The following is a 20,571-nucleotide window of genomic DNA, read 5'->3' as shown; positions in this document are numbered from 1 at the left end:
TTCCATTTTAAATATCAAAAAGAGTGTATTTTCATTCTGGATTTCTTTTGGGATATAAATAACCTGAGAGATTTAGATTTCAGAAATATCCAATCCAACTCAATGTTTTACAGATGAGTAGACTAAAGTGAAGAGAGAGGTGAAAGGGTGACCAGCAATGCTGTAAACCAGGCCGCCTGACTTAAGTCTTATTTAGTGCTGGATATACAAAGACAGACCTCTGCTGTCAAGATAGTCCCAGCAAATGCCAGCAAGTCTACTGCTGGGAGCTCCGGGCTGCACGAAGTCATGTGGGGAGACAACAGACCTTGCCTCAGGAATGCAGGGAAAGAGCTGGGAAGTGATGCTTGAGTTGGGTCTTGAAGAACTAGTTGAATTTCTTCAGAGAGCCCCCCCATCTAATATATGTTTTATAAGACAAAGCTTAGCTTGGACAAGCACCCATTTTGATAGAAAGTGTTTATCAAGCTGGTGTGTATTCAGGGAAGGGAGGGTGTAAAGTTTTTAAACCAAAATATTTTTACCACAGACTAGCTATGGCTCAGATTTTAAATATAAATACATACATATAGATAAAACAAATGTTATATTCATATAATTAACAGTAAAGTAATAGCATGTAAGAGGGAGTACCCCCCAAAACTGGAAGCTATGTACTTAAATTATTTAACAAAACAAACTTTCACCCTCAAAGTACTCTCAACTACACTTAACACATTTGTCAACTCTGCAATTTCATTCTTGGGGACATTTTTCTAATTATCTGTTTGGATGGCTGACAGTAACTCCCTCATTTTTCTTCATCTATTCTAGTGTCTGTCCTTTCATGTCCCCCTCCAGTCATGGAAACAAAAAGCCTCACGGAGTGAGGTCAGGTGAGTACGGTGCGTGTGCCGAGAGAAGCACACCGCTTTTTGCCAAAAGCTGGTGCACTGCGATGGCTGCGCCTGCCACAAGTCAGGCCTTCTTCATCACACAACTACGCAACCTTTACAGAGCCTCTAAACAGAAAGCTCGAGGAACAGTCTGACCTGGTGGAACCAACTCCAAATGCACTAGGAGTCGACATTTTCATCTGTCCAGGACGTTCACAGACGTCCACAACAGGGTTTGTCAGCAATCAACATTTCCCCTATTATGAAATTAGGAAACCGCTCATACACTTGTTTCCCATAGCTCTGTCCTTGTAAGTTGTGTTCAACATCACAACAGCTTCTGTGGCATTTTTTTCCAAGCAGGAAACCAAATTTCACAGCTGCACACTATTCTCTTAAATCAGTCATCAAAAAACTGAGGCTTGAGCAAACTACTTTCATAAAAAAAATTCACTGTGACCAGACAGAACCTTCCCAGGCAACACCACTGAGTGCACAAACTCAGAGCGAGATGTGAGATGCTCTCCTAGCGAGAAAAATACATACTAGGAAAGCTCCGCTCTGCTCAGCTCAAGTCCCTTTTTTTGGGAGGACCCCCTCATATTTTTCTGAAATATAGCATTTTCAGATAAAGTAAAAATAAACCAAATATCAATAATAAGATTTTTGTTGTAGATATCTAGAATTCAACATGGCTCTGCAGTCCTGTATATATTATTATGAAGACATTTATACTATTTTTAAAATACGAAAAGCACAATATGCAAAACATTTTTCAATGAAGCTAGAATATTCTCATTTAAAAAGTCTAAAAAGTATGCCATACTGAAATACTGAACCCACCAATGTAACTACCAGCATACAAAGTTAGGTGAACATATGCCATTAATAGCAAAACTAATAATCAAAATTTCACAGTTAGCTCAAGGGCTTACTGGGAGCTTATAAATACTTCCTTTACCGCAATTCTAACTGATAAACTTGTTTAATATTAGGTCAGATAAAAGAAGATAGAGCTGGTTAACTGAGTTTAAGCACAGCTCTTTAAAAGGTGAGATTAGTTTACTACTTAAAGCTCTGACTGAAAATCTCATCAGTAGAATTTCAAAGCAGCATTGGGGCAGGACTCTGCTAGAAACTCAGGGTCCTTATAGATGGAGAATGAAACAGACAGCTTATAGACAGGTACATAAACTGTGTGGAGGCTAATACTATGATCTAGTGAGGAATTCTTTAATAAACATGCCAGGTGCTAATACCTCCTTCCAATTTCTTGTGGAACATGATAACTAATGCCAAATATATGACAGTATTTAATTACCAGGTTTACACAGAATAATTAAGAGATGAGTGAATATAGAAATTTTACCTCCAGAATCTCAATTCTTCTCTCTTTCTCTGCCAACTGTTTTCTAAGTAGCATTATTTCAGCTGATGCTGGATTTAATTTGGGATCTAAAGTCTTTATTACCTGTTTAAAGAAAAAAAATGTATGTTCATTTTATCTTACTGCATTTTAAAATATAAATGTAAATTCTATAAAGCCCATGTAAGTCAAATGGAAAATTCCCAAGAAAGTGATCCAAGAGCCAACTAAATCTGTTTCATAATCTCATTTGAATTCTAAAGAACAAGATAAATGAAAAACAAACTTCAGTACAAAAACAGAAAATCTTTATCTCAAAATCAAGCATTCCCCACACCTCAGCCATAGGAAATAGCTTTTTAAGCCTTTTCAAATTTTGAGCATTGACATCTAGAAATAATTCCTTGGCATTTATCTGATGAGAATACATTTTTAAAATGAGTAAAAATAAGGGGACTTGCTGATTTTACAAAATAAAAATAACACACAAAAGTAAATGAACAATCTAGCTCATTATGCCATTAAATGCAATTCAGAAGGTAAGATCAACATAATAGATGCAGAAAACTATATAACAGATGACAGATATCAGGGGTTTAAAAATGTGTCTTCAGACCTAAGGAGCTCATTCACATCATTTAAATAAAATAATAAAAGATGGGTAAACGAGATGTTTTATCAGAATATAGTTAACCTCAACTTAATTATGAAGTGAACAGTCTGTTAGGAGACAAATCTGGAATGTGATTTACAACTTATAGGCATAAACTACAAAATGCGTCAAAATAAGTATATCCATATGATACAATCAAATAATTTAATAAGTTATAAAAACGTTAACTATATGCATACAGGTAAAAAAATCTGAAAGGCATATTCTTTACATATCACGACAGGTAAAAAAATCTGAAAGTCATATTCTTTATATATCAAGACATAGCACTGTTATTCATTTAAAAACAATTTACTCAGTGGATGCATGTGGCTGTTAAGGAGCCCTGGTTGCATTGTCTGCAAAGCATTGTGCTAGTAACTTCAGGGACTCACACCCACATATCAAACCCTGAGAGAAAAAGAGGCTACCTGCTACCTAAAGACTCAAGGCTTCAGAAACCCTACAAAGGGTTACTGTGAGTCAGAAAGGACTCAATGGTAGTTGAATTGGTTTGGGGTTTTCCCAAATAAAGCACAATGGAAATACAGCAACTAGAGACAAGGTGTCAGCCACCACAGGGCTCACACATAAAAGGGAGAGCTCTTAAAGAATTTCAACCACACTTCAATAACCTTTTATTTAAATCTCTAAGTGATGACAGCATGGCTAGGCCTTTTTCTATTCTCTGAGTTTTCTACCATGCATACACATTACTATCTTATGTGTTTCCTCCTTTTACCCCACAAATAACATTCAGGGCTTTGTAAAAAGAAGACAAGCTTACCAAAGCAAGCAATTGCTTTGTTTTGTTTAGTTTTTGCTGGTCTGTTTGTTTATTTATTTATACTTGTTTTTAAGGACAATATTCATTGTGACAAAAATATGGTATTGCCATTGCTTTGTTAGCTATACTACATTAGGATGCCATTAAGAAATATATGTCTAGTCTTATGAAAATGTTCTTATCCTTTGATTAACTTCATTTCTAAGATTCAAGTGAAGATTATAAACCAAAATGAGAGGAAAGCTTTCTCTATAAACGTTGGCTATTGCCTTAGTTCTAGTAGCAAAAGGAGAAACAATAAAAATTAAAATATAAATTCTTCTTGGTAGTAGGGTAGCCATCAAATAAATCCCAGCATCTCCTGGGGCACAGTGAGCGAAGCATCTGGCTCCATTCTGTCCTGGCTAGGATGTGGCCCTCGGCTTCCACAGAAACGTGCGACCTCGTCACCCTGTGCAGCAGTCCTGTGCCTCCAGTTCTCCTCGCAGGGTCCCTGTCAGTTGGGACTGACTAGATGGCACTGGGTTTGGCTTGGTATTGCCAAACTCCAGACATTGAAATATTATGTAGCCATTACGTTATTTTTGAAAAGTCAGCTTTCTCCTATAGGCATTTATATATTTTTAGCTAGGATAAACTAAACTGTGATAAAGACTAGCTGGATGTTTCTCAACCCTATCCCGTTCTGGAAACTCAGTAAACAAGGGTAGCAGCCTCCTTGCAACTGGGTGTAGCAGTGCCTGAGTTTTACCTACTGAAATAAGAATGACTCACAATATGTTTGGGGATCTGGATCATCACATACCTCCCATGCAATCTCTGCTGTCTTGCCTCATCAACTAGAGGGACATCAGAACATGGAAATCATACGATGAAGAAAGCAGAGTCTTGTCAACTTTTAACTCCGAATGAGTGAATAGTCTAGAAACTTCTTCTCACCCGTGATGATACTTCCTGTGACTAAGGAAACCAAAGAAAACCAAACCCCAAGGAAAAGCAAACCTACTGCCGTCGAGTTGATTCTGATTCAATAAGTGACCTTACAAGGGGAGGATATCCCCTTCGGGTCTCTGAGACTATACGTGTTCACAGGAGCAGAGTATCATTTCTCTCCTTTGGAGTGGCTCATGGGTTCAAACTGCTGTCAGCAGCTTGGTACAGAGCTCATTACTCCAGTAGGGCTACTTAGTAGTAAGTTCTGTCTTGTTAAGCCTTGCGGGCCTGCAGTTTATCCATTGCTGTTAGTACTATTTATACTGTAATTGATAAATACATATGTAACAAAAATAGAAGGATGAAATACATATAGTCAACCCTTTACAACCTTGAAATAAACTTTGTTTACTCAAGATAAAGAAACCCTCTCTCAGATAGAATCCTCAACACATGAAATCAGAAGATATATAAAAATTCATGGAAATTAAAGATTTTATGAGAAGAGTACATACAAACATTGGAAATAAAAAAGTATTAAACGAGAAAAAAAATCAAAAGGTTTAACCTGCTTAACATTAAAAATATTAGCGTTGAGTTGTTTAACCTGTAGTAAACATAAACCAACTTAAATGAACTTTTCATAAAAGGCCACGTTGTTTATCACAATAAAGATTCCATAGCCGACTATAGTGGTTTTTAACTCTTGGTGTCATGAGAGTCACCGCACCAGCCACATTCCATTTTCTGATGCTGACGTGGGAGGCCAGAGGAGGGCTGAGGTGGCCACACTGGGGATCCAAGCGGCCAGCAACAGAATCCTCCACAAACGCCGGAATCGCAAGGCAATCAGGTGCAAGGGGCTTCGATAGAACACGGGTCACAGAGATTTAAGGTCTGAAAGTGAAATGACTTACATTTCTCGCCTTTTCCAAGTACATCTTATATCTTTCCTCCATTGCTTTCATATCTTCATCTTTCTTCTGAAGAGCAGCTTCAAGTTCCTTGATCTTTTGAACTATTAATAAACATGCAAAAATTTAAAAAATAATACATCCTCAGGCAAAAATTGATATGTATCATATTAATTTTTTAATGACTGGCAAAGGAACTTAACAAATAAATTTCCCATACCTTCTTTGCCATAAACTCTCACCTAACACGGTTAAACTATTACCAGTATACTTTTGTTTCTTATTGTTTCTCACAAAATGTCAATAATCTACCCTATCTAGCTTTTTTCCACCTTTTTATCATGTATTTAAATGACTAAGTGTACCTTACAATGTTGGTATAATAACAGGGCAAATCATACCACTTTACATACATACCACTTTAAAGCTCACTGTTATGTAATTTAAAATCATAATTTTATTAAAGTCTCATATTAATTCTATTGTTTTACAATGTTTGCTATGCCTTTATGTCACTTAGTTCTTTTTATCAAATTACATTTTAAAAATTACCATCGCATTTCCAATGTATGTACCTATGCATTATCCAAAGACACAGAGTCTTTGCACTCTTCAACCAAATAGTCTTTTACAAATAACCTACCATTTTGGTTTACATCTGGCTGAAGATCTTCAATGAGCTCTTGTTTCTTCTGTAATTCTTCATGGACCTCTGTTAGTTTTTCCCTAAGTAGTAGAAAGAGCATAGGGCTTTGGAGTCAAACAGATATAAGAATAAAAACTGGTCTCTGTCACAGAACAAGTGTGGACCAAGCGAAGGAAGACACTCTCCCGTCCTTTACACCCCACCCGTGAAACGGGAATGAGACCCGTGTAGCTCTGGGTGTTGTAGTGAGTATACAGACTGTCAAGCCCATGGTGTATGTTAACAATGTGAATGTCTTTCCTCTTACCTTTCTTACTTCAAGAAAGTGAAAGGAAATATTTTGTACCATCCCACATTTTTACACAATTTAGTTGTGATAGTAGTCTGCTTGTTAAATCTATTTGAATGGCAATAGGAAAATTCAAGCGTTTGGATTACTGGGGGAAGGCTATATATTTTTTAAGGTCATTCTCTTTTTTTGGTGACAGTGTTGAGCACTGAATCTGGCATCAGACTACCATTTGTGTAAATAAAATTCAAAAAAAAAAATCAGATACAGACGTTTCTGTAACACTTTCCCTAAACTCGGGGACAAGGGAACAACAAGTGATCCAGAATCGATGGCAAGGAGGTTGTAGGAGGCCTAGTAGGGCTTGATTAAGGGCAATGTAACTGAGAGGAATTACTGAAACCCAAATGAAGGCTGAACATGATAGTGGGACAGGAGGAGAGTGAAAGGAAATAGAGGAACCAAGAGGCAAAGGGCATTTACAGAGGTCTAAATACAGGCATGTACATATGTAAGTATATTTATAGATGAGGATGGGGAAATAGATCTATGTGCATAGATTTATAGGTTTAGTATTAAGGAAGCAGATGGACATTGGGCCTCCACTCAAGTACTCCTTCAATGCAATAACACTTTGTTCTATTATCCTGTCATTCCATGATGTTCACCTTCCTCCTGACACGATCACAGAAGACAAAGCAGGTGCATAAGCACATGTGGTGAAGAAAGCTGAGGGTGCCTGGCTATCAAAAGATATAGCATCTGGGTCTTAAAGGCTTGAATTTAAATGAGTGGCCATCTAGCTCAGAAGCAACAAAACCCACATGGAAGAAATACACCAGCCTGTGTGATCACGAGGTGTTGGCGGGATCAGTAATCAGGCATCAGAGTACAAAAAATCATATCATTGAATGAGGGGGAGTGAGGAGTGGGGACCCAAAGGCCATCTGTAAACAATTGGACATCCCCTTACAAAAGGGTCATGGGGAGGAGTCGAACCAGTCATAGTGCAGTGTAGCAACAATTAAGCAGACAACTTTCCTCTAGTTCTTAAATGCTTCCACCCCACCACTATCATGATTCCAATTCTATCTTACAAATCTGGCTAGTCCAGAGGAGGTACACTGGTACAGCGAAGAGCTGGAAACACAGGGAATGCAAGGCAGATAAACCTCTCAGGACTAGTGGTAGAAGTGGCAGCACCGGAAGGGTTGAGGAAAGGGGGGGACCAATCACAAGGATCTACATATAACCCCTTCTTGGGGGCCAGACAACAGAAAAGTGAGTGAAGGGAAACATTGGTCAGTGTAAGACAAGTAAAAACAATAATTTATAAATTATCAAGTGTTCATGTGGGGGGAGGTTGGGAAGGGAGGAGAAAAAATGAGAAGTTGATACCAAGGGCTCAAGTAGAAAGCAAGTGTTTTGAGAATGATGATGGTAACAAATATACAAATGTGCCTGACACAATGCATGTATGGATTGTGATAAGATTGTAGAGCCCCCAATAAAATGATTTAAATAAACAAACAAAATAAATGAAATATCAGCTTTACTTACATATGTGCTTCCAATTTCTGTTTTAGTTTGCTGGACTATAAAATTAAAAAAATTGTTGTAAAAGTTTACCTTAACAATGTTTCTCAGACATTAAAAACTTTTAATACATTTTTGAAGGTATAGTGCTTAATAACATAAATGCTGACCAACATTTTGGGCATTTACTTTTTACTTCAAAGCACACAGGAAAAGGTAAGTAGAAATGAACCAGAGAAGGGGAACGAAATAGCAGGAAAAATGCTTTAGATTTCTAAGTTTAAAAAAAACATACTTGCAAAAATACAAAATGGAAGCCAAGTGTGATATATTGAGGAGTACCAAACATTTAGATACCTAAGAATAATTTATTTAAAAAGTAAATGTAAAGTTTTAGCACTTTAAATGAAGAACAAATGAATGGAGGGAGAAGTGGGGAGAATGGGGCAACCGATAGCAATGACCAGTGTACAATACACACACACACACCCAGGGGGACAAACAACAGAAACATGGCTGATGGGTGATAGCAGACGGTGTCAAATATGAAAATTAAAATAATTTATAAATTATCAAGGGTTTACAAGGGTGGGAGGGGATAAAAAGAGGAGCTGATACAAAGGGCTTAAGTAGAAAGAAAATGTTTTGGAAATGATGATGGCAACATATGTTCAAATGCGCTTGAACAATTGATGTACTGATTGTTATAAGAGCTGTAAGAGCCCCAAATAAAATGATGCATTAAAAATAAACAAATGCAAAGAACTGAATATGTAAACATTTATATCATTATAAATGCAAATACTTTAATTCTATACCAACATTACCTCATTATAAAAGTAGTTAATGTTACTGAGGCAATCAAATTACGTTAATAGAAATGTTAGAAAGTATAATTTCTACTTGAAAAATATTTAAATAACAATAGTCCTGAATGTACTGAATAGCTTAAGTATTAAAAATTTATAATATAAAGTACATTTTGGGCACCAATAAATTTTTAAAAAGAACTTCAAATCATTAGAATATCGTAATCCAAAATTTAGTTCCTTAAATACATCCTATTTTGAAGTATTCTCCAATATAGCTTAACAAATATTTTTATTAGATTGCAATACCATATACATATGAGAAGCCACCATGCATGAGACGATTTTTATTTTCCAAGGCCCGAGGGAAAAAAGAGAAAATCATATAAAGGATACAAAAGACAGAGAGGAAATACTTCCCTTTCAATTATTTCTTTTCATCGCTTCACTTATTTTATGGTTTCCTCCCCCATCAACACAGGTATAACCGTGTACCCTTCTCATCTCAATCAAAGAGTATCTATCTAGCTTACAAACATCCAGCCCTTTCATTGTTGTTGCTGTGTCGAATGAAAGGAACCCTGGTGGTTATGTGAGGGCTGTGATGTCTACATAAGAGAAAAGATGGGGCTCTCCACTCCAGTAAACAGTTACAGTCTTGGAAAAGACCTGATGGCAGTGAGGTGGGCTCTTTTTGGTTCGAATGCAATACCTACTTTCCTCAATCAGAGTTTCTTTTCATCTAAAAATATGGAGAGCAAACCATCTTGAAATTGCTCAGTATATTTATGTTGAGTTGAACTCAGTTTGCTCTCTTTTTAGTCCCCATGTATATCTCGCCCTCACAGTTCCTGATAGGAAAACCCTTAGAGCATGGCAATATCATGGGTCAGTGTGGAGAAGAGGGAGGAACGGGGGCGTGCAGTTTCTAAGGTTGCACCAAGGCTTTTGTCTGTCAGAGGCTGCTGTAATCCACTTCTTGAATGTGCTTTGGCAGAAAGCCACTATCACTCTCTAATTTCCTATTAGATATTTTCAGTTGTGACTGATGATAACGCCCGTTAGAGGTCTGCTTCTTTTCCCCAGCCCAGTACTGCTGAGCTCCAATGAGAACCCTGATGGCCTCAGTGCAGCATGTCCTCAGTCAGGAATGGCCTACACTTAGATGGAGCTATGGAAGCATGGCAGACAGAAATCTCCTGACAATATATGTGATCAACTGACAGGCTCCAGGGCGGCAAGATTATTGCATCTTTTTATGCAGATATAGATGGTATTTAATGTGACCTTCGATGATGAGGATGGTGCTTCAAATACTAAGTTAATTAGGACATCAGGTCCTACTACTGTAGAGGTCATACACAGCAAAGTTATGCAATTTCCAAGTTACTTACACTTTCACCTTCAGACTTTAAGCCTTGCTCCTGTAAAGACTTCTGGAGATCTTCAATCTGCTGCTGCAGTTCACGGATGCGCTCTTGACTGAGCCTATTGTGAGATGGGGTATACGCATTTATTTGTATCAAAAGTCGAAGCAGTTAGAATATATTCATATTTAAAGATGCATTCACACAGTTGAATGAATAAAATAGGCATTTTGTAGCAAAGTTCAATTCTGAACAATTATATGTAGCTAGAGGCAGTACATAGTAAGATAAGCTATTTTCAAGGGCACAGTTAAAAGGAAAAAAAAAGAAAAGGGATACATTTTTATCCTAAAAGTATATATATGCCCAAATCTTTAAAATTATGTACTTAATCTATCAGTGGGAAGTTTGCACTGTACTCACTAGTTAAAAAAAAATGAAAATTCAAGCTCAATTTCCTTTAGTTCTGTATTTAACAAAGAGAAATTAGCTTTCTTTTTTAGTTTTAAGTCTCAAAAATTTTATTACAAAAAGAGGAAATTCACCATTTTCTGACCACCTCCTTGTGACTAGCAACCAGTACAGATTTTAACTTTGCAGAATTATATTCTTTACAAGTTGCCTTCACTGAACGTTACCAACATGGCTTAGGATCTGTCTTTCTATATATATATAAGGTTCATATATCTGCCCATTATAATATTTCCATTATTGCAGTGGTCAATAATATAATAATTCTCCATTCACATGTCTATTTTCCCTAAACATTGACATTTACTTTCTCTAGTGCAGCCCATTTTCATTAAACTGTAATATTTAATAATCTCACCAGAAAGTTAAAATACTTTTCTTTTAGTTGCGGTGATTGAACAGTGTACATACAATTCCAGAGAGACAAGGTTCACTGAAGTTTATCAGATATCTGGTGATCACTAAGATCCAATAAAGTTGGGATACATTAATTCAAATACATTTGATAGCAAGAGTAGTATTTATAAGAGGCGAGTTAACGTAATAATTAAGAGCAGAGGCTCAGGAGAAAGACCAAGAGAATCCAAATGTCGGCTCAGGACCAACTGGCTCTGTAGCCTTGGGTGTCTTACTTTACCCCTTTCTGAAACCTTGTGCACGACAGATAGACAATTACCGTTACTACTTCATAGAACTTACTGAGTGAATGTAGTGTGGAAAAAGTGTGTAGAAAACTGCCTGACAGTAACCCAACACAAATGCTGCCTGCTGTTATTATTATAATCTTTATTACCTCTTTGGTACCAGATAACTACCGGTTGCTTTAAATATTTTTTATAACCTTCATAAAACTTTAAAAAGAAATGTGATTACCAATTTATAGCTACGAGTACCAGTGTCAGAGTTTAAGTGACTTGCCCAGAACAGAGATGAGACTCAAAAGGGACTCTGAAATCTATGTCCCATTGATTTGGAACTATCGTATCAGACCACAGTAGAGAAGCCAGCCTATCATTATTCACATGTCACATCTTCTGACAGTTATATAACTATCTGAGAACAGCTTGATTCTTGAACGTTGCTAAAATTAATGGAACGGTCAAAAGCCCATAATTAAATAGCTGAAATCATTCATTTAAACTTTCCATAATGTAAAACAAGAGTAGTGAGAGGCTACAAGTAAACAAAATAATTTAGATTTCTATAAAAATAATTAATTTAACAACTATACAATTTTCTACTTCTGTGAACTAAGATTTATGGTTACATAATAAAATCCCCGTGAAGATTTTAACTCATTAAGTTATAAATAAACATATCACCTTTGATCGGTTTCTAATTCATTCATTTTACGGTGCTTTTGTTCTAACTGCACCTGAAGTTCTTCAATGCGTTCATTCTCAGTCCCTTCCTGCTGCAGTCGAAGCATCTTATTTTCATGTTGCAGTCGAATAAATACCTCCCTGATGGTGAAAAGAAAAACATGTATTTTAGTTGTAAAAAATAATTGTCTTTGTATTCTTAATTTTTTTACAGGAATTTCTTATCCACTCCAGCTGTCATTTAAAAATACTAGCAAAGTTTCTGGAAAATTTTGCTTTTGAAAAATGTGCCCTGCAATACTGACCCTCAAAAAACAAGTAAATTGTATAAAGAAAAAGAAAAGAAAACAGCGAAAGAAGTTAACAGCCACTCTGGGGGGTGTGGTGGGGAGGAGAAAATTGAAGGGAGGCAGCAGTTGGTGTAAGATATGAAAACAATAATAATTTATAATCTATTAAGGGGTTAGGAGAGTTGGTGTGGGAAGAGGAGCCAATGCCAAGGGTTCAATATAAAGTAAATGTCTAAAAAAAGAATGAAGGCAACATTTGTACAAACATGCCTGATGCAATCAATGTATGGATTGTAATGAGTTTTAAGAGTCCCCAATAAAATAATATTTTAATTAAAAAGGGAAATTTATCAAGGTCTAGATGTAGAACTATATAATAGTTAACTAAATAATTACTGTACAAATTTCTAAGCCACAAGAATTTCTTTACATCTTTAATTTAGGAACTGCCCACAAAAGGCAATATATAGCTTATTTTCAGAAAGCATTAAAAAAAAAAGAAATTTAAGAAGACTACCAAAACTAAAATGTACTTATTTACTAGGACAGGGTAGACATGTCCCTGTGAGTTTCTGAGATTGGAATTCTTTACGGGAGCAGAAAGCCCGTCTTTGTCTCAAGGTCTGACTGCAGACCTTGGGGATCGCAGCCCAGTGTGTAACTGCTAGGCCACCAGGGCTCTTCAAAGAAGCTTCTAGCGTGGGTACCATTTTAAATATACTTTATGAGAGAAATAAGATGATCACATCTAATTTTTTATTGTAGAATATATTATTAATGCTTTGGATGGACACCTTTCTTTTTAGTGTAAATAGGAAAGGGATAAATAGGTAAGAAGAGGGGAATTTGAAAAGTTCATGAAAAAAATGGAATTAAAAGATTACAAATAAGAGTTTTCTATAAACTTCTGAAGTCCCACTGTATGTTTCACCACTTGGTGCCCTAAGACTATCCCATTCCTCAAAGCAAATAATTTTAATTTATCTCTATTTTTGCTAAGCCCATTACTCTGAATTATAGGCTCATATTTTCACAGAATCAATTTTAGGGTAAAAATTGTCTGTCCCACTAAGAGAGGTAATTATTTGACATGTTTGTTACATTGCTTTTCACCTTCTAACACATTTATGATATTATTAAACTTCCATAATTATAGTTAGAAAACAGAATAAACTATAAACAGTAATTTTTAAATAAAATTCTATAGCACATACGTAACCACCTAGCAAGAAAGTGACAAGATGAGATGTAGGTACAATGATCTGGATAGGCTTTCCAAACAACTGGATGGTAATAAAAGCAGAATATATTATTTGAATAGTTGGTGAAATTTTAGCTCTAGACACATTTTAAAATTGTTGCAGAAGCAATAATAATCTACAGAAAACTTAAGCAGGTAAGATAATATAATTTACCTACCACTTAAATATGTACTATTATAAAAACAAATTTACCTGTATTCCACTGGCATGATTTCAGCAGCAAGATTCTCATAACTTTTTGTGGCAGACGTGCCTAGGAAACAAGTGTTCGACAGCATTTCAGTTCCTCTATCACTCAGAAGAAAACCAAACACACTTCCCTACACCCATCAACACTCACCAGTTTGGTTGAGGTGATCCTGTTGCACTTGCGAACAGCGAAGCTCTTCATTCGTTTCTTTTAGAGTATCGCGCTGCTCTATTAGTCTCTGAAAAAGAATGACTGATATCACCAAAATGTTCAATTATCCTCATAAGTAATGTCCTTTATGTTTCAGTAATTTCTCTTATGTTTTTAACAGTTTTATTGACACTTCATCCACATATCATACAATTCGATAGTTCGACCGTATCAAAGAGTTGTACAATCTTTAAACTACAATCAATTTTAGAGCATTTTCTTTTTCCCCACAATCAGTTCTAAAGCTCCCACGCCCCATTAATTTTTCTTAACAAGTTAATCTATAATAATCACTTAATTAAAAAAGGGAATATTTTCATTTTAGGGCCAAGAAGCCAATGTGCTCTTGAATACGTCATATATAAATAACCTGCTAATGCCCGTTAGATAGTTTAATTTTGAATCAACTGAGCACAATTATATAAAGTAAGACAAACAAGCAACTGTAGGGCAATCAAGGCAGCATAGACTCCGGAGGCAACCTAGAATAAAGTTTGATGTACTTTACCACTCCCTGACTATATTATCAGGGAAAGTTCTTTAACTCTTTGGCTTTGTAGGCACATATTCAAACTAGGAATGTTCATATTCTATGCCCGCTAAGCAGTTCCAACCCTTAGGGACCCTATGTAAAACAGACCCAAATACTGCCCCGTCCTACTGTCCTCACAACCACTGCTAGGAGCGAGTCCATCGTCACAGCCACTGTGTCACTATAGGTTGTTGAAGGTCTTCCTCTCTTTTGCTAACACTCCACTTTATCAAGCGTAATGTCCTTCTTTCTACAGGGATTAGTTTCTCCTGATAATCTGTCCAATGTATCTGAGACGATGTTTCACCCATCCTCACTTCTAGGGAGCACTCTGGCTGGTTTTCTTCCAAGACAGATTGGCTCATTCTTCTGGCAATCCATGGAATATTCATTAATATTTGCCAATATAATAATTCAAGTAAATAAATTCCCATGCATATAAAGCGATTAAAAATAGCATGACTTGGGTCAGAAACATCAGTATTCAATAGCTTTGCAGATTTTCTCAGTGCAATATATCTTTTGCTTTCTTGACTGCTATTTCCAAGTGGGTTGACTGGAAGTTCAAGTAAACTGAAATCCTATACAACATCAACATTTTTGAAGTATCATATTGTTTGAAGATTTTGTTTGCTGGACATCATGTTGTAAGCCATACGAAAAGGCTGTGAACTTTTAATATTCCTTAGTAAACACTTCAATTCCTCTTCGCTTTCAGTAAAGCAAAGTTGTATCATCTGAATAAGGCAAATTGTTCATGAGTATTTTCCAATCCTGATGCTGTATTCTTCTTCATACAGACCAACTTCTCAGATGATCTGCTCTGCATGTTGTTGGTAGGTGCCATCCGGTCGGCTATGGCCCATGGTGACCCCAAGCACAACAAACAAAACCATGCACAATCCTGTGCCATCCTCACAAAGGTTCCTATGCCTGAGACTATTCATGCAGCCACTGTGTCCGTCCATCTCTTTCAGGACCTTCCTCTTGAATGCCTCTCCTCCTCGCTGGCCCTCCACTTTACCAAACATCATGTCCTTCTCTGACAACATGCCCAATGTATGTAAAATGAAGTCTTGCCATAGTTGCCTCTAAGGAGAGCTCTTGGCTTAACTTCTTCCAATATAGATTGGTTTGAATTTTAGCAGTATTTGTTACTTTCAGCATCTCAATTCAAATGTATCAATTCTTCTAAGGTCTTCCTCATTCATGTCCAACTTTCATCCACATATAATACAATGGAAAAAAGATTATGGCTTGGGTCAGGTGCACCATAGTCCAAAAAGTAAAATTCTTGCTCTTCAATATTCTAAAATGGTCTTGTGCAGCAGATTTACCTAATGGAACACACCTTTTGGTATCTTTACAGCTGCTTCAGTGAGTACTGGTTGTGGATCAAAGCATAAAATGCTTCACAACTTCAACATTTTCTCCATTTAGCATGATGTTACCTATTGGTCCAGTTGTGAGGATTTGGTCTTCCTTACATTGAGTTGTAATCCATATTGAAGGCTACCATCCTTGAACTTCATCAGCAAGTGCTTCAATTCCTCCTCACTTTCAGCAATAATGGTTGTGTCATCTGCATATTACAGGTTGTTAATAAGTATTCCTCCAATCCTGACACCACACTCTTAATCATATCATCCAGCTTCTCTGATGATTTTCTCAAAATATAAACTGAACAAGTATGGTGACAGGATATAACACTGACACACATCTTTCCTGATTTTAAGCTATATATTATTCACTTGTTCTGTTTGTACAACTGTCTCTTGATCCATAAACAAGTTCCTCAGGAGCACAAGAAGTGTTCTGGAATTCACATCCTTTTCAAGGTTATCCATAGTTTATTATGGTCCACATAGTAAAATGCCTTTGCATAGTGAAAGAAATACAAATAAAGATCTTTCTGTTATTGTCTGCTTTCAATAAAGCTCCATCTGACATCAGCAATGATATCTCTTATTCCACGTTCTCTTCTGAAACCAGCCTGAAATTCTGGAAGTTCCCTGTCAAAGGACTACTGCAAACACTGTTGGATGATATGAACCAACTGTACCTGTGTGTGATATCAATGATGCTGTTCTAGAGTTTGAGCATTCTGTTGGGTCACCTTTCTTTGGAATGGGCACACATATGGATCTCTTCTAGTCAGCTGGCAAAGTAGATGTCTATAAAATTTCCTCACATAGGAAAGTGAGTGCTTCCAGGGCTTCATCAGTTTGCTGAATCATTTCAATGAGTATTCCATCAATTTCTGGAGACTTGTTTGTTGATAATACACTCAGTGCAGTGTGAACCTCTTCCTTTAGCACCACTGGTTCTTGCTCATATTCTACCTCCTGAATTGGTGGACTGTCAACTAGTTCTTTTTTGGGCAGTGACTTTTTATTATTTCCATCTTCTCAGCATCATTCAATATTTTTTCCACAGAATCTTCCAAGATTGTAACTTGAGGTTTGTATTTTTTGTAGAATTCTTTCAGTTTCAGATATACTGAAAATGTTCTTACCGTTTTGTTTCCTAATTCTAGATCCTTGTACATTTCATTACAATATTTTACTCTGTCTTCTAGAGCTTCCCTTTGACATTTTTAAAATCTTTTTTTCTTTCCTTTTTAATGACTTCTTGTTTTTTCATGAATCATGCTCTTGATGTCCTCCCACAGCTCATCAGGTCTCCGGTCATTAGTGTTCAATGTGGCAAACCTGTGCTTGACATGTTCTTGAAAAGCCAATGGGACTCAAGGTCATGGTTTGGCTCTCATGGACTTGTTTTAATTTTCTACAGCGTTAACCTTAATTTACATATGATTAATTGATGGTATTACACTGTCTGCCCGTGCTTTGGTGTTAGCTGCTGTTATTAATCTTCTCTATCATGTCATACCACAGATGGTGTCAATTTGATTTTTGGGTAAACCACCTGGGGAAGTCCATGTCCTTTTGTGTTGTTTCAAAAAGGTATTTGCTATGAACAAATAAGTGTTTTTGCAAAACTGTATCATGATATCTCTAGCTTCATTTGTATCATCAAGTCTATATTTTCCAAATACTGTTCCTTCTCTTTTCCCCCCACTTTTGGATTCCAATCACCAATAGCTATCCATGCATCCGTGAGATCAATTTCTTAACTCACAGTGCATACAAATATTAATTAAAAATGAGTACAGGATAAATGTAAAAGGGTAAAACTGTAAGAGCTTCAGATGAAAATGTCAGAGTTTATCTTAGTGAGGTTAGGTATGGTAATGGCTTCTAAGAAATGACAGCAAAGAAAAATAATAGAAAAAAATGAATAAAAGTAAAGTAATAGAAAACTTGGATTTAATCAAAATGAAAAACCTGTCCAACAAATAAAACTATCAGAAAAATGAGAAGACAAACACTAGAACATAAGAAAATATTTTAGTTATATCTGATAAGAGATTTTTATCTATAATGTATAAGAATTTAATAATTAAAACATAAACTAGTTTAAAGTGGAAAAATAATCCTATGTAAACATTTCCTCAAAAGATTTATAAATGGTTGAAAACACATCAGAGTACGCTCAACATCAGTTATTAGAGATATTCAAATTAAGAAACAAAACAATGAGAACAACACTTTTTTTTAAGAAAACAAAAACCCAAACTACCTGCCGTTGAGTCACTTCTGATGCATGATGGCCCTATTAAAAACAAAGCACCAAACCAAAAAAATGACCACCCACTACGCAAGATTCATCTAAACAAATCTGGACAAATTAGAACCCTCAGCATGTGCTGAAGAATAGACCATGTCCTTTAGAAAACAGTCTGACAAGTTCGTGAAAAAGTTACTATAAATATTGACCTATGACCTTGAAATACTTAATAAAAAAAAAGGACAAAGTAAAACTGAAAACAATCCAGTTGCCATTGAGTCAATTCCAATTCACGGTAAGCAGAATGATATGCATATTCTCCAGCCATGATTTCTGGAAGATCACCAGATATTTCTTCCAAAATACTATCAGGATAGGTTAAAATTGCGAACTTTTTAGTAAATACCTGAGCATTTAACAATTTGTGATACTCCGGGCCTGCCCAGCAATACTACCCCCAGTTATAAGCTGGAATGATGACATGTTCTAAAGTAACTAGAGTCACGTCTGTGAATTATGGGGCGACACCAAAAAACACTGAGTCGGTCTATTTATTTATTTATTTTCATCTATGGCCCTGCTCTCATAGAGATGAGAGTCTCTAAGTTACAAAACTTACACCAAGGCATATGACCTTGGCATCTTTGTCTCAGGTACACTGGACACGTAATCAGGAGAGAGCGGTCCCGGGAAAATGGTATGCTTGCTGAAGTACAAGGTCAGTGAAAAGAGAAAGGCCTTCAAAAGGAGATGGCCCGACACAGTGGTTGCATCAATAGGCTGCAATATGCCAGTTGTGCGGATGGCTTAGACCAGGCAGCGCTTCATTCTATGTACACAGGGTCTGGCTCAACAGCGCCTAACTGACACCAGCATTCAATTAGAGACAAACAAAAGGATGAATGGACACCACTTCCTCTCAGAGACCAGTAAAGGCATTCTAAAACTAGACAACAAAGACATTTTCACAACATAAATATCTTAGGTCATGATGTTTATGTTTACCTCCTTTTCCTTAATTAAAGCTTCATGCTTTTCTTCAAGTCGCTTCATTTCAAATGCTAGTGTGTCTGCCCTTTTGGATTCTGAGGAGAGTTTAAGGTGAAGATCCTGAACCTTTTGTCAAAAATAAAACTAAAATTAGCCAAGTACATACAAGTAGAACTTGACGATCGGGTTCTATTCCAATAATTCGATGGTAAATTACTGCTGACATAAGTAAAATTTCTCATTACTTTAAAAATTTTTCATTATTATTGTGTTTTATTATCAGTATTTTTATAATATCCCATCTTTGCTCATCTTCCAGGGTTGAAATCAACACATGTAAATTAACAAATATATTTTAACACTATGAAGTACATATTACTCATGATAAGGTATACAAAATAAAGAGATGTCTGTGAGTGTGGTTCCTCATAACTAGAATATGTTGTCAGTCAGAACTTGGCTGGAAATACTGCTATTTAGTTCCCAGAGTTGATAAATGAGAAAACTGACTTGGAAGTAGACGAATATTAAAGAATTCTAATTATTTGTGGAAAGTAGCATATAGATAAGAAGAATTCACATATACTTTAAAATATGTAAATGATAATTTAGCCAAAAATATCAGATTCTTATTTGAATGTTTCTGGGTTGTTTTTTTTTCACAAAGAGCAAAACAATATTTTTGGGTATAGGTCCATTGTGTACCACTGGTTAACAGAAATACGAGTAAGCAATGCAGTGACAAACAGAACACAGTCTCAGCAGACACATAAAGGCAAATGACTGATGTAATTCACACTCACATTATCTTTGAATTAAAATGACAAATGAATCTACCATCAACAGCTGGCTACATAGAATGGTTCTGCAGTGTCGTGTTATTTTGAAAGCATGAGGTGGACTAGCCAAGTTGAGGAGGATTAAACGTGTTTCTTACCTGCCTTTTGTATGTTTCTAGTTGTGTACGTGCTGCATTTGCCTTCTTTAGCTCTTCTTCTAAGCTGACTGTATTGTGCATATACATCATGTTTGTTTCTTGTAACGATTTCACCTGCTTGCGAAGGTCATTCAGATCTTGTAGTTTCTGACGATATATTTCAACAGTTGACTCTAATTTATTTGCTTTATCAGAGGTAGTCCTACAATAATAGAAAGCAAACATTACTAGTACACAAGTCGCAAACTGACCTAACAATTTATTCGGCTGCCAAATGAGCCTTCCAAATAAACTATTAACCGGCTATAACCAAAAAAGAAACAATCTGTAGTTCAAGGTTTCTTATATATATAAAGACATCAAAATGAAAATGCTCCAAATGTGATGGTAAATCATAAAGCTACTTTCTCTAGAAATGAAATGTATTTTAAAAATGAATGGCAGTGGCTGATACCAAGGGCTCAAGAAGACAGAGAATGTTTTGAAGATGATGATTGCAACATATGTACAAATGTGCTTGACACTATGGATGGATGGATGGATGGATGAATGGATGGATGGAT

At 36.2% G+C, this 20,571-nt stretch overlaps 1 protein-coding gene across 1 annotated transcript in view; it reads right to left on the bottom strand.

Annotated features, from left to right (window-relative positions):
• Positions 1 to 20,571, bottom strand: part of HOOK1 (hook microtubule tethering protein 1) — a 73,136-nt gene that overhangs the window by 6,086 nt on the left and 46,479 nt on the right. The window contains exons 11-20 of the mRNA XM_075556912.1: positions 20,009 to 20,210; positions 19,087 to 19,197; positions 13,860 to 13,947; positions 13,712 to 13,772; positions 11,968 to 12,108; positions 10,202 to 10,295; positions 8,023 to 8,057; positions 6,171 to 6,253; positions 5,531 to 5,631; positions 2,245 to 2,346 (exon numbers count right to left, since the gene is read on the bottom strand). Coding sequence (XP_075413027.1) covers positions 2,245 to 2,346; positions 5,531 to 5,631; positions 6,171 to 6,253; positions 8,023 to 8,057; positions 10,202 to 10,295; positions 11,968 to 12,108; positions 13,712 to 13,772; positions 13,860 to 13,947; positions 19,087 to 19,197; positions 20,009 to 20,210 — 1,018 coding nt within the window. The remainder of the gene's footprint in view (positions 1 to 2,244; positions 2,347 to 5,530; positions 5,632 to 6,170; positions 6,254 to 8,022; positions 8,058 to 10,201; positions 10,296 to 11,967; positions 12,109 to 13,711; positions 13,773 to 13,859; positions 13,948 to 19,086; positions 19,198 to 20,008; positions 20,211 to 20,571) is intronic.

Source organism: Tenrec ecaudatus, chromosome 1 (genome assembly GCF_050624435.1).
Source record: "Tenrec ecaudatus isolate mTenEca1 chromosome 1, mTenEca1.hap1, whole genome shotgun sequence".
Taxonomy (NCBI): domain Eukaryota; kingdom Metazoa; phylum Chordata; class Mammalia; order Afrosoricida; family Tenrecidae; genus Tenrec; species Tenrec ecaudatus.
Note: the sequence above shows the minus strand (reverse complement) of the source record. Positions and strands in the feature narration are given on the sequence as shown.